The sequence below is a fragment of the Varroa destructor genome, unplaced genomic scaffold (genome assembly GCF_002443255.2).
Source record: "Varroa destructor unplaced genomic scaffold, Vdes_3.0 BEIS01000001.1, whole genome shotgun sequence".
Lineage (NCBI taxonomy): Eukaryota > Metazoa > Arthropoda > Arachnida > Mesostigmata > Varroidae > Varroa > Varroa destructor.
In genome coordinates, this window is record NW_019211454.1 from 32,946,565 (window position 1) to 32,960,204 (window position 13,640).

At 43.1% G+C, this 13,640-nt stretch overlaps 1 protein-coding gene across 3 annotated transcripts in view; it reads left to right on the forward strand.

The window, feature by feature from the left end:
• LOC111255297 (uncharacterized) overlaps nt 1-13,640 on the forward strand; it is a 110,098-nt gene that overhangs the window by 58,431 nt on the left and 38,027 nt on the right. For 2 of the 3 annotated variants that reach the window (XM_086976746.1, XM_022817105.2), the window contains exon 4: nt 4,679-4,933. The exons of the other annotated variant lie outside the window; for it this stretch is intronic. In XM_086976746.1, the coding sequence (XP_086832872.1) occupies nt 4,679-4,933 (255 nt within the window). The remainder of the gene's footprint in view (nt 1-4,678; nt 4,934-13,640) is intronic. 3 annotated transcript variants of the gene reach the window in all.

Here is a 13,640-nt window from a genome sequence, read left to right on the forward strand (position 1 = left end):
GATATTATCCCACTTGTCTGTCTATTTATTCTACTATGCTTGTCTACGCAAATGTTTGGATATTTGAGTACTTGCCTGGACGCACATCTAAGTAGCGGATATACTATGGTGGAAAAATGAAGTAGGCCTTTCGCGTGTTTACTGAAAGACAGGATGGAAGAAGTAAAATTTCGTATTTTTTCTGTGAGAACTCAACAAGAGATTGAGGGTGTATGTGCTGAAGGTAGTCAAGTCTGCTGCTCACATTGAAAGCATACAGAAACTGCACGTGGATGCAATTCGCGTTGGACCCTAGGATTGTCTATGTCAAAAGACGGTTGAAGTTGTTGCCACTGGCTTGGTCACTGCGGCAGCCAACTGTTCCGTATGTTATATTGACACATGCACAGTAATACGGACAGGCACACAGGCGATAATGCAGGCACACTTGGATAATGCAGGCGTGCATTTCTTTCTATAAGAGATCTGCGCGTACATTCAAGCTCCATACGTAAGGACGCTGCTAGCAGTGACGATGACAACTCCGCCTTCCTTCGGGTTGTTAAACTCGTCGCTCTTACGATGACGCTCACGCTGTTCAGTGACCTGGGCGTTCTGGTCGAACAGCGCTCATCCGAACTATATTCTCCGATCTGTTTTTTGACCTTCAACCAATATCATCTTACCACATCTCTTATATACCCATATCCTTTTGTTGGGTTTTTGCTTTTTGTCATTTCAGCTGTCGTTGTCAGTGCTGTGCTTTTCCAGTGTAGTATCGGGTCGTGCCAATCGTAACCGCGACCTCGATAGCGGTAATGCGTATTTTTGCCGTTAATGCTGCTGCTGCTGCTGTTGCTGCTCTTGCAGTCGTTGTTAATGCTATTGTCTTTGGTGTGTTCAATTTCTCTCGTCATACGCACCTCACTGCTTCCTCTCTCTATATCGTTCAGTTTGGCTGTCGTCTGTTATGCTGCAACCGGGCACTCCGTTCCATATTATTAGTTCCGCCCCTCTAAACCGATGCCGAAGCGACAAGAGAGAAGCTCTGTGGAACGTCGACCACTGGCTAAAGATCGTGCGTTAGATTCAGTCCTACCAGCAACCGCCTGATGGGAGGTCGCAAGAGGGAGGATTCTGTACGACTACTGGCCGCTTTTAACAGAAAGTTGACCATCAGAGTGCAGTGTTTGTGTATCTGTATGCCGACTGCCTAAGTGGCATAAGTTAAATAGGTCGTCCGAACGTAGTTGTCGTTTCGTACAAACGGAAATAACAATCGCAATTACTAATTTTTGTCGCTGTTATTAACCGGCGGAGTAGCGCGTCGAGGCACTTCCACTACCTAGGGACCACGCGAGTGATGATTAAGTTGTGCCGTTGTTTACATGAGGCTCATACTTACAACGCATGCGTTGTCATGTGCTTCATTGAGAGCAATGATTAATTATATGCCATAAGCGTATAGCTACTTAGGCAATTAGCGAAACTACCAAATATAACTGTAATACAAGGACATGCTTCTACATAACAAGAAAATATACTTCAAAAAGAGTTCATCATCACGCGTCGAAAAAAGAGAGAAGTATTTTACTCGTGTATTCGTCTGTTCCTGAAAATTGTTGAGTACACATTTTTCGAAAATTTTGTATGCGCAGGGTAATTAGGATATCTGAAAAAATGCAAGAATCATATATTGCATTAATTGAAGAAAACAATATAGACAACAACGGGACTTCGACGTAAGACGGATCCAGTGTTGATTTTAAAATGAACAGCATATCTGCAATTTTCGTTATACGGACGCACAGGATTCAAAGCCTTCACGGTGTTTTATCATTGTTGCAGCGATACGGTACGATAAACGTGCGTCCGAATAAACCGCCCAGTTATTCAAGACTTTCGGCAATGAACTAGTTTTGACTATTTTTTTTAGAATTTATTTAGAATTTTTGACACTTTTGTGCATATGGAAACTGTTGGAATTATTCCATAAGTTTCCTAACCATAGCTTATGTCAGCGCATTCTGCCTAGAGAGAAACGCTGGATTTTTCTAGTGGAGCTCGCTTGATGCGATTTAAGGTTTTCGAAGTTGCTTCAAGGAACGACGTCGAAGGATTTACATTTATTTTATCTTATTCATTAAACACGATGTTTCCTAAGCCCCAAACCTAAACCCATTCGTCATCGGCGATTAATCGTCTCAATCTATGTCCACATTTAAATTAAAGTAGTTATAATGATTAGGTTCAGGGCACATTCCCGATGCAAAAAATAGCATACAATAAGGTTGGGTGGACTTCAATGGTACTCCAATGTAATGATGTTTTGTAAATTTTCAGGATGGTATTAAGGTGCTCTTGTGTCACGCAGTCAGTCAGTCGTTCCAATATCTCCTGCAACTTTAGTGGATATGAAGGACTCTTCATTTGCTGCACATGTACTGGTTTTGGCTTACATTATACATGTATATATATATGTATATATATATATATATATATATGTATATATATATATGTATATATATATGTATATATATATATATGTATATATGTATATATATATGTATATATATATATATATGTATATATATATATATATATATGTATATATATATATAGAGTAAAGAAACCACTATAAAAGGACAGCTATTCGGCTGTAAGAAGAAAGAATAGTAGACAGCGCGAAGATAATGGATAATTGTCAAGTTGACTTTCGACCTTTACGATGGATTGGAGACATGTAGACATTTACTTTAGCTCTAATACCAGCCTTGGTTTCTATAGCATCCGTTTGTTGTTTTTATGGGAAAACCGATCGTTGTGGTTTTAGTTCTCGTTTTAATCTAGAATATCTCTATGTGACTAGCCTATGTCTATTACATGCGATCATTGTAAATTTATTATACTTAGTAAGGGTAATTAATCGGCTGCTCTTTAACATCGGCCGAGAAAATCAGGGACGTTCGGGAATTATCTATCGAAAAGACCCGCTACATATAGCAGCGGCTAAAATGTTTTTCGATGTAATGTAAGTCAATATCAATGTTTTTCGCTAGGCGAGTCGGCATTATTTATATTCTTGAGCGGCCATGGCTGTTGAATTAGCTACAATGTTAACTGATATAATCAACACAGAGCCCGCCAGACCGGCCGCTAACAAATAGGTTTTTATTTGGATCCATCCGATAGTGCGCCATTAATTATTGTCGTATCTATTAGTGGCGCAAATTTCTTCAATATAACGTATGGCATAGTGCACGTAATGCGAAAATAAATTTTACTTAGAAGCCTTAATCTTCCCTAACTGCTTGCGTATTACGTTGACAGCTTGAGTGAGCTGCTTAATCAGGTACTGGTCAGCGAAAGGTTCTACCGTTTGTTTCAAAATGATCTTTTCACAATACGTGTAGTGAAAGTCTGCCACGGAGTAGATCGTACTTGGGCGCGATGTCGTGCGATTGACTTACTATCATGTCAGCTGTTGAGCAATGGCACCCTGTTAGCATATCGGAACACAGCATACGAGGAGGTTGTGATGGCCAATCGAAATTTTGACGAACGTAGAACTTGAAGCTATTATTTGCCTGCATCTCTTTGCTCTCTGTCTTATGGGCTAGAGCTTTGCCGATGAACATTGTAAGTTAAGTGACATGTTTCACTAAATATAAATAAGTGATGATCTAGTTTTCAACAGCTATTTAAAAAATTATCGTTGTAGGTAGCTTCTTTCAACTGCGTAATTTCGCTTTACCTGTATAAGCAAGCTTCACTAGTCAATCGAATTCGATACCAGCTAACTGAGCTAGCTTCTGTATTACTTTCATTAGATAATGCGTATATTTTATAGTCGCTTTATTTGGGTGCTTATTATATTTGCGAGACGTTTTCTTTTGTACCGTAACGCTCGCTAACGTATTTACCGTTAAGCCGCATTGATGGGTCTTATCGTAACGTCATCCATTCAGATTTCCACTATACTCCGTTTTAAAGAATAGCCGTTAAGTTTTGAAGTAGGTAATTTCGCTACTATAACGCTTAATTTTCATGTAAGATACAAACGAAATTAACGGCACGTCGCGTGTCGTCAATCTCGTTTGAAGTCTCGACCTCACTGTCATTTCGTCAAGACGCCGCCAATGTTTCGCTAATATGAGGTGCATTATTTGCCAATACAGCCCATATAGAATTGAAAAGGTCCTTCATGTTGTGGCGAGTAGAGAGTCGTTGTTGACGTAATTTCATAGGATCTGTCTCGTAGTATCTTTAAATCTGCGTCTTCAATTTGCTACATGTTTCGAAGAGGCAGAAGCTTTTAATGCTCCTAGCATGAATTATACCGCCGTCGAGACCAATTTAATTCGCAATAAACACATATTCCGTCACCGTTATCAGCTAACAAAGACTGAATAACGAAGTGTAACAAGCAGCGCGTGCGTCCCCGTTACGATAACGCCTGGCTAGAAAAAGTGCCTTGGTCTGATACAGTGATACTACATTATAAATAAACGTAGATGTTAGTGGCTTTTAAGATGGAAAATAACTTGCAATCCAAAACTCAAGGGTCAAATAACCACGTACGGGCAAAGTATAAATGAAAGATCATTGGAGAGGACATGTTTTTCACTCACACCAGCTAAGGTCGTTATCTGTTATCTTTCTGGTTGTATTTAATGCTGTCCTTTTTGCTATTATACAGATATCACTGCAAAGGGTGCGCGAGCCGGTTAGTTTGTTCCCGTCCAATATCATCCTCGTGCATGACAACGAACATGATCCAAACCAAGTTCCCGCTCAGGCAGGACAAACTAAGGCATCCGGAGGAGAGCCAGAGGCAGTTGGATCTTTGTCAAATAGCGCCACTGCTCGGGGTTCATCGCGTATACAATGGGCTGCTTCTAGCAAAGGACGCATGGCCGTTTGTGTCAAACCTATTCACTATGACTATGATCAGGTGAGTAACCTCTTGCCGTTATAGCGTTTCCTCAACACAGCTGATCCCCAAACATGAATTAAGAAGTACGCTTCAGGTGAGGTTACATGTTAGCTGTGTGCACTTTTTTCGTTTTGGCAAAAACTGTTTGTTAAAATCGTAATAAATCGAGTCACTCATTTTATCCAAATCTCATAGCTGCCACCGATGCGTGTCGTAGAAGCGCGTAAGGCATGTCCTCAGTATCATTATGTATAATTGGAAATTAGCATCCTATGGGACAGGAGGGCATGGGACAGGAGGGCAGACGTTTATTGATGCGATTACATCGATTCTCGCAACACGGTTTTAATGCTACAGTTCAATTACATTGATTAGATATCCAGAGGTCTATCGAATATCTAGCTGCGATTAAAGCGAGGCCGAAGGCTTATGGATGGTGGCATTTATCGCGATGATGCTTACGTTCACTATTGATATGTCGATAAAAACGTGATCGACGGCGTTGTCTCAAATTGCTGAAGTAGTATGATGTAAGCATACGAAGCATGGCACTGCTATGTATAGTCATCGTTAAAATCGATATGTCTTCGCCCTTTTACGGAACCTTACCATCTAGTATGCAGCACCGTAGGCAGTGCGCATGCGTGAAGGTTTCAGTTCTTATTTCTCTGTTTTCCCTAAGGATAAGGAAAGACGTGGAAAAAGCCAATGGTATAGGCGTTAGACAAAAAGTGGAACGCACTGGGAAAAGATCAGCGCAGAACGGAACAAGACGAAGGCAGACAGGTGAAACGGTTCTACGTATCGCAGCCGGCTTCTTGAAATTTTACGCAATGGACACCGCAGAGAAGCCCGAGCATGCTTTACTGGCTGTTTTCCAAATCCCCTGCACCCGCCCTTTTCCCCATACGAAAAGCTTCGAGAGTGTCCGAATGAGCGGAAGAATTTGAGAAACCTTTGCCTCTCGGGAATAGCTCCGATTTTGCGACACGATACAGCACGACACTAGCAGAAAGGATGACTACGACTTTTTGTTATCGTTTAGCATTGCTATTGTCTCCCGTCTACTCCTACTGCTGTTTCTGTCCTGTCTGGCCGATTCGTAGACGACGGCTGCTGCAGCAGAACGAAAGGGTGCCTGACGGTTTTGGTTTAAACCTGCTTCAGTAGCAGCGACGGCATCAGAATCGACCGTTCAAATGGCCTATGCCAGACTCCGCCAGTGGTAAAAATGGACCGAGCCTTGCCGCTCTGTAACCGCCTATATACTCGTCTCAGTTTAGTGACAAACATTTCGTGTTGGCCAACCTAGTCCATTTAATCGATGGACTGTAAAAAAAACAGCGATCGTCTGGTTGGAATTTACCCATTTACCGTGCAGACCTTCGTTCCTCTCGCTCTCCAAGGTAGACCATTCCGTCCCGTATCAGTATCTATCGTATATAATGGTTATACTTTATACCGTTCTAAACCTGATAGTAAACTCTAATGGAACTCTACTGGATTGTATCACTACTGCCGCCGTACTAATGGACTATTAGCACGACAAGCAAAGCAAATTTTACTAACAGAGTCGCTTGCTAGTTTGGTGATGGCCCTCCAGAGATTAGATGATGGCCGCAGACTATAGACATCACTGAAAATTACTACTATCATCTCAACCTCACTCAATCGGCCGCTGCTGCTAAGCCCGCGCGGTGCTCGAGTAGTCTACCCTGGATCGCCTCAGAGCTGAATAGTTTATCTTTATGATATTTTTTCGTCGGTCGTTTGCACTCTTTGTGGATTTTTTAACAGAGCACTATGTTTATATATTCCGAGCACCCGCTCCTTGTCTGCCTTCACCGCCACCCTCCAGTTCTCCTCTAGGGCTAACAGAAAGTCTTTGCTTGACGTAGCAATAACAATAGGGTGGAGTGGCTGAACCAGCGATAGCATAGGTAGCGTCGTTGTTGATATTGCGTCTGCTACCTATTTCTATTTCGTGAAGGAGAATGTGCTACAGTCACTTCATTGTGACTATACGTCGGAGGACAACTCAATGATCTACTGAGATCAGGCTTTATCATGGTCGGGGCTCGAATTACCGGAGCAGTAACTGACTGTGTTTAAAACATTGAAAATGGACTAGTGGCAGCCCTTAACAGCGCCAAAAGGTATGGTAATTGGCTAAAGATATTTAGAAATAAGACAAGTTTGCACGGGTAAGTACTTTTTTCAGAAAAGTACTGAAAGCCATCTGATGTTGGTAAAGAGTACCTAATCTCAATTATCTTATTAATAGTGCTAATGGCACTCGGCTACATAGCTCATTGGCCGAGTTGTATCTTCCTTTCATGAATGTCAGGAGGACTGGCCGACTTTGGTCCTATTCGTTCGATAATCATGTTTGCGGTATAGCACAATGCACAGATGCATGAGGACGATGATAGCACGACACGTATCTAGTACGATAGTAGTATAATGATTGATGTCTTTTTAAAGAGAAGCGTCTAGTTGGCTGTCCGCATATTGTTGTGGACTAAGTCGCATTGCTATCATAGTAGCTTTTAGCCAAACTGTCATCTCGTTCTCACAGCCTGCTCATTATTTTTTAGGGTACGCTTTATATCACTTATATCAGAACAGATGCTCTGCCATCTAATAGCACGTCCGTTACTATTTAAGGATTTACACATGTGTATAAATATACATAATATGTGCTTATGTAGCAAATGTACTTCGTAATCATTTTCATGTACAGCTATTATTGCAAAATGCGTACAAAAATGTTCTCACCCGTCGGCGTTTCTTAACGACCGTTATATATCCATTAAAGAATGACAGATGTTAAATTCTAAACAGGACGACGTCAGACTTGGCTTACGCAAAGTGCGCCGCGTAACCCGTCAGGATCAACGTTGGTAATAAAAAACGGTGTACACACTGAGGGCGGCGTAAGATTTACAGTGGGGCGTATTTTTTAAGAGCGCTCCGCCAACCCCCCAGCTGTCCGCAGGCTGCAATTCAACAGCTGTTTGAAGTCCGGCCGCACTCTGGCGACACACAGCTTTCAGGTGGGATTCGATAGAAGACTATGGTAAAACCTAGACGGTATCATTTCCTTAATGTCACGATCTATTGTGTGCTCTTCCAGTGTATCTAAGCACCGTTTTTGGGCTATTTCAGATACTATTCTCTCTAACTAATTTTCCTCGAGTTTTTCCTTGGAATTTCTTTTCCACTCGGATTAGACGGATGGTTTGCGTCTAGGTTGTTCGTGTACCTCTGTACAGCTTTCGACTCATAAGCGACCTGGCTTGCAAAGGCCTCTGCGGACGAACGGGGCTTCTGCAGATATTAAGGGATCAGTTTTTTTTCTCGTATAAGCTATCCCAGTCTTTCGGTTCAACCAAACCAAGCCTTTCTATCCCTCCGTTCCAGTCTTACGATATCGTAGCAGACTATTCGTGAATTCTGGTTATCCGCAGGCCTATTCAGTCTTACGCACCAGACTTTCGTTCGGTTGTCCTGCGTTCTGGCTTCCAAGGGCATTGGGTTTAACCAGCAAAATCCCCTCGTTCGTTCGCTCGTTCTTGGCCGTATACGCGTGCTGTGTCCGGTCTTTGGCTCGCCTGCTGCCTTAAGCTCTGCAGTAAAAGTGGTATAGGGGGACCACATGACCAATGGATGGGTGGGCATGGCGTGAAAATACGGTTGGGCAGTGTATATGGCCATACCGCTTCTTCGTTGACCCAACGGTACGTCAGCAACGGCAGCTGTAAGCCGAGCCCATTGATCACTTACGTGGCTGTTCTTTGGCCTACCGATACGGTCCCGCGTTGACCGACGGACAAGTTTGTCGAGAAGCTGACAACTGACTAGCGTAAGTGGAAGGTAAATGGCGGTGTTCATGCCCAAGACAACCACTACTAGCGGCGGCAGTGAATGGCAACAGCAGCAGTATGGACGGAAGTCGAGCCACGAGTTCCCTGCAGCAAGGACAGACGGCTATCTAACATGGATAGAAACAGAATGAAGCAGATGCAACGCTAGTGGTTGTAGTTAAGGTCATATAAACGTATGCCATTACTACGGACTGCTTTATAGCGCGGTAATAGCCCAAAGAGTGAGCCAGACGGTTATAGATCTGTCCAGGCAGCGAATAAAAATAAAAGTGAGGTACGAGCGAGAGATAGCTGAGTTCAGACGAATCGATTCGGGTAGTTGAATGAAACGGGAGGTACAGAACGAAGGAGGGAAGGAGGAAGGAGCATTCGATCGCAATGTCCTTACAGCGTCGTTTGTATTGCATTATGTGTCCCTGATTGGATGGTGTATGGCTGCTGGCAAAAGGGAGAAATGGCAGCGGAAGACCAAAGTGTCCACATCAGCTGCGGCCATTTTTATATATAGCAATATTAAAATGAGTACACATTTAACCATATTATGCTTCAGGTATTTATAGGCCGCGACCGAAACAACAAGGACTTCCGCTGGTATAAAAAATATCAGACCCTTTTCGTTTTTTTTACTATTCATGTTATTGCTGCTGTGACTAGTCACTTGAGCGAACAAATACCTTGTGTTAGGACCAGGCTGGTTGACAGTTATTTTCCTTTAAGTTCCCAAAGTCTCTGCTTATTACACCTTCAGTCTCTACGCCTTGTCGATTGCTTTTCTTCTGGAGGATTACTTGATCAAGAAAAGATGTGAAGACTGTTATTTTGCTATCATTGCTGTTGTTGTTGCTTTTAGTATGATGTGACTCGCATATCCGCAAAAACAACCAGTGAATCTAGTTGATGCACTGTATTCTCTGCAGAAGTCTTTTGATGACAGTAGATTCTGGCCAAAATACCGAGTGTATTCTGCATAACCTCATTCAGTAAAATCGGCTCTTGAATAGACCGAGCGCCGTCATGTACATGGTCATCTGATAGATCGGCGACGCAAACGAGCTACAATGGAAACCTGTAGATTTATGTACGACCCACATGTAAACAGGATCCATAAAGCAGTTCTACCCTAATGTTGCGTCAAGTCTGATTTATTCGGCTGCCGAGAAATCCGAAAACGAAAGTCACTTGGGGGATTATTGATGGTAAAATATTTCCAATCGGTGTTTCGGGACGCTATTGCTTGTGTTATCTTGTTTCACTGGTTTTCGGAAACCTAGCTTCGATAGATTGCAAAAGGAACATACAATTGGATGGGATCGTTTCCTGGCTGAATTGCCGTTCTCGCATACATCGTGATGGGCTGAAACATAGCTATGAATGATATAGGATATATTCATGGTAGCGGATAACTTCTACAGATTCTGAGCCGGTACGTGGCGGATGGTATCTTTAGGCAGCTGGTTGACCGTCTGGCAACAGCCGGCGGATAGATTTCGGAAGCGCGGTCGGAAATTGAGAATCCTACTGCAGGATCGGTGATGATGAAAGATCAATGTTTAGAGATACGTGCTCAGGCGCTGATGGGTCAGTCAAGGAAACCATAGCAGGGGACGCATAGAGAAAGCGAGCAAATAGTCAGCAGCTGGAGCAGCGATATTCAAGACGAGACGACGGTTTTCCGTCCTCATTGAGGCTTCATGTCACTGATGTCATCCACAACCTAGAAGCCGACTTTTATTTTATTGAGTATTCTACTCTACGACCATCAAGCATGAACAGACTCGTAACGTGCTGCTTCAGCCGCTGTTGCTGTCAGAAAAGCATAGACAAAAACATGAGCGACCAGTACGTAGTTTACACAAGCGTATGAAACTAAACGTACAAATGTACACTGATTTATATGAATCTGCGAGTATACTAGCCTAGGCTTGCCTTTGATTTTTTGTCGCAACGGGTAGAAGTCGAATTCATAGATAATTCTGTGCCCAATAGAGACAAAGAAGCTACTACTTTTGCTTTTCGTTTGCTCTATAGAGGCCGCAGCCAGGCGCGAACACATCATAAAGACAAAGAGATGGGCAAAAAAGCGTCAGCCCAGATAAACACTCACATAATCCGAATTTCCGATTGCGCTACCTCTGCAGTTCATCATTTCTTGGAAGTTGAGTAGCGCCTAAAAACGCTGATGTTCAATCTACACAGGTTTTTGCGTATGACACTGCGCATACTATAAAATGTACACATTGCTTGTCCTCGATAGTTGCACTTATAGTTTCGAGTTAGTTACCGTAGCGCCATATTATCCTGATATATATTGCCGGGCTAATGCTGGATAGCAGATTTTCCTGAACAAGAAGTTTGAAACTAATGGTAGAAACAATGAAGAATCTTACGTTTTTACTAAGTAAAAGCAGGGACGCCATGTAATTTGAGTGGAGTTATCGAAGTTCCTAGTCTTCTGGGTATATGCTAAACTCGGAAAAACAAAAGGGGGTTAAGATACGGCGTTATGCTTTCTAACCTAACTCGCTATAAAAGGAACTGGGAGGCAGGGGATAAAGGCGCACATTGCACTTAAGCACTGCACATTTATACATATAGCCTTTGTTGTTCTTGGTCGCCCTTCGTAACAGACGCTCAAGCATCTATGTATAGAGAATACGGTAGCCGGGCTGTGGAGTATGTCATGCTGTACCGTGGACTGCCCTAAGTAGCACTGCGAAATGCGCGGTTATTCCCGTAATTCTCACCATTCTCTCCCGCTCTAGTATTACTCCTCTACGTCGTTCATAGGGTGCACGACTGCGGTTAGGTTTACGAGGTCGGATGGCGAACGAGCCTTTGAGCTTATGACATCGCTTAGGTTAGTGGCAGACAAGAGACATAACGACAGCAAGGCTTTCCTCAGCGGTATATGGGCGAGCATAGGGCAGGAAGTAGCAATCTATAATAGATGCAGCAACGGTCACGTTTTTGTCCTTCATCAATGTTTTATTAGGTTTTTTTATGCATCGCCCAATGAAAAAGAAGAGTTTCTTACACACATATACACATACAAATACATTGTTACATGGCCACGTGCGCTTCTAACATCAGAAACGTATTGTCCAATCTATATACCATCCTCATTCGTATCTCAATTTTCTACTCAAAACAAAGCTAGCAGAAAAGGCAATAGCGTCAGAAACCGAGAGCCCATTCAGATTAAGGCGTCGGCTCAACGTTTGAATCTCCCAACGGGATTCTCGCATTTTCCGCCGTCAGAAATCTGCGGCTGCCATAATTAAGAGACTCTCTGAACCAGTATTCTGGCCATAGCGGCGACGGCTGCGCTATCAGCGCTTCCCTCGAACAGTTGTGATGGCATCAACGTATACGCCAAGGGAAAGAACAGAGCACTGCCAGGCGGAACAGCGACCTATTCCTGGCCCTTTCCTCACTACCCAGGATAATAAGATGTGAAGAGACGTCTTATAATAATAGAGAGAATAATAGAGAATAATAATAGACGTCAAATAATAGAGAGACTTATCGGCTTACGTTATATGTCGTCGTTGCTGATGAAATTACGGGAATGTATTTATATGTATACATATACATGTGTGCAATGCCCCATTTAGAAGCCAAGAGCTACTTCTCCTAGCGAGCAAGGTATTCAGAGAAGTAACGATGTACGTTGCCTTCGGTCGTCTACCTGTCATTTTCACAAGGACAATTATACGATCAAGAGAAACAAGCAGAGCCAAAGGAAAGGTAGAATTATTTTTTCTTCTACACCTTTTATGGCATTCGTGACGCTGGTGATCGTGATAATGATGAGCGTGATGATGGTGATAGAACTAGCTCAGTCGAACTGTAATGTCACTAGAAAATTGTGCTTTTCTTGCTGTCCATTCGTGCAGAAGTGGGAAATGTTTGCTTCAATTCTCAAAGCGGATTACGTCTTCTAGGTTATGCTTAGATTTCATTGCTGAGCCTAAATAACCCACACGTCTAACCACGGCATATAAGGATCTTTCCTTTACTTCCTCGCTTACTGTTCTAATGTACACCTACCAATGTGTAAGATATGTGGCGGCGCTCGTAGACGAAACCAATATGTTCACGCACAGATATTTATGGGTAGACACATCTGGCAGGCGGGGCGGGGGCGGGGGGGTCTTCTTCGGTCAGGTCTGTCGCGTCTACAAACCGTATCGTTCACGTCGTCTTCTACCGGTCGCGAGAAACCGAAAATGAAACTCGAAAAGTCGGGAAAGTCAGAAAAAGGCAAAAAGTCGTTTTGCGCGCATCCGATGTCTGCCTGCATAGCTCCACAGTGCCGGCACTAACCATTCTCGTTTTTGCCGCCGTCTGCTGCTAGTGGTGACACCGCTGCTGCTTATGGCGACGACTATTGGTCTGCTGCTATTCTCTCGGCGGTTAATTAAACGCAGAAGACACGAAAAGTAGTTTCGATGATGGTCAACAAAGTATACGTTGATCTAACCAGACACGTACATAAGAAGAAAGCGAAAGCAATGCCGAAGTTCGAAAAAATGAAACAAAAAGTGGTAAGCTGCATTGAAATGCATATCCTGCCTCACCATAACAATCCTCAGCATCTAAGAGTACTGCTCTTCCTGCTTACTTCGGATGGATGGTCCTGGTCAATGAAGCTTTTCTAGCTCTTGACCGAGTCGCATGATGGTGAATGTTGGGGCAAAGCAATAAAGAAGGGGTCTGTAAAGTCTCGGTCGCGCAGATGGGGTTGAACACGATGGCTCAGGGTGTGGTCAAAGGACAATCGGAGACATTCCACGAAAGACCGACTACCATAACTCTAGTAGCGAACAGCACCGACA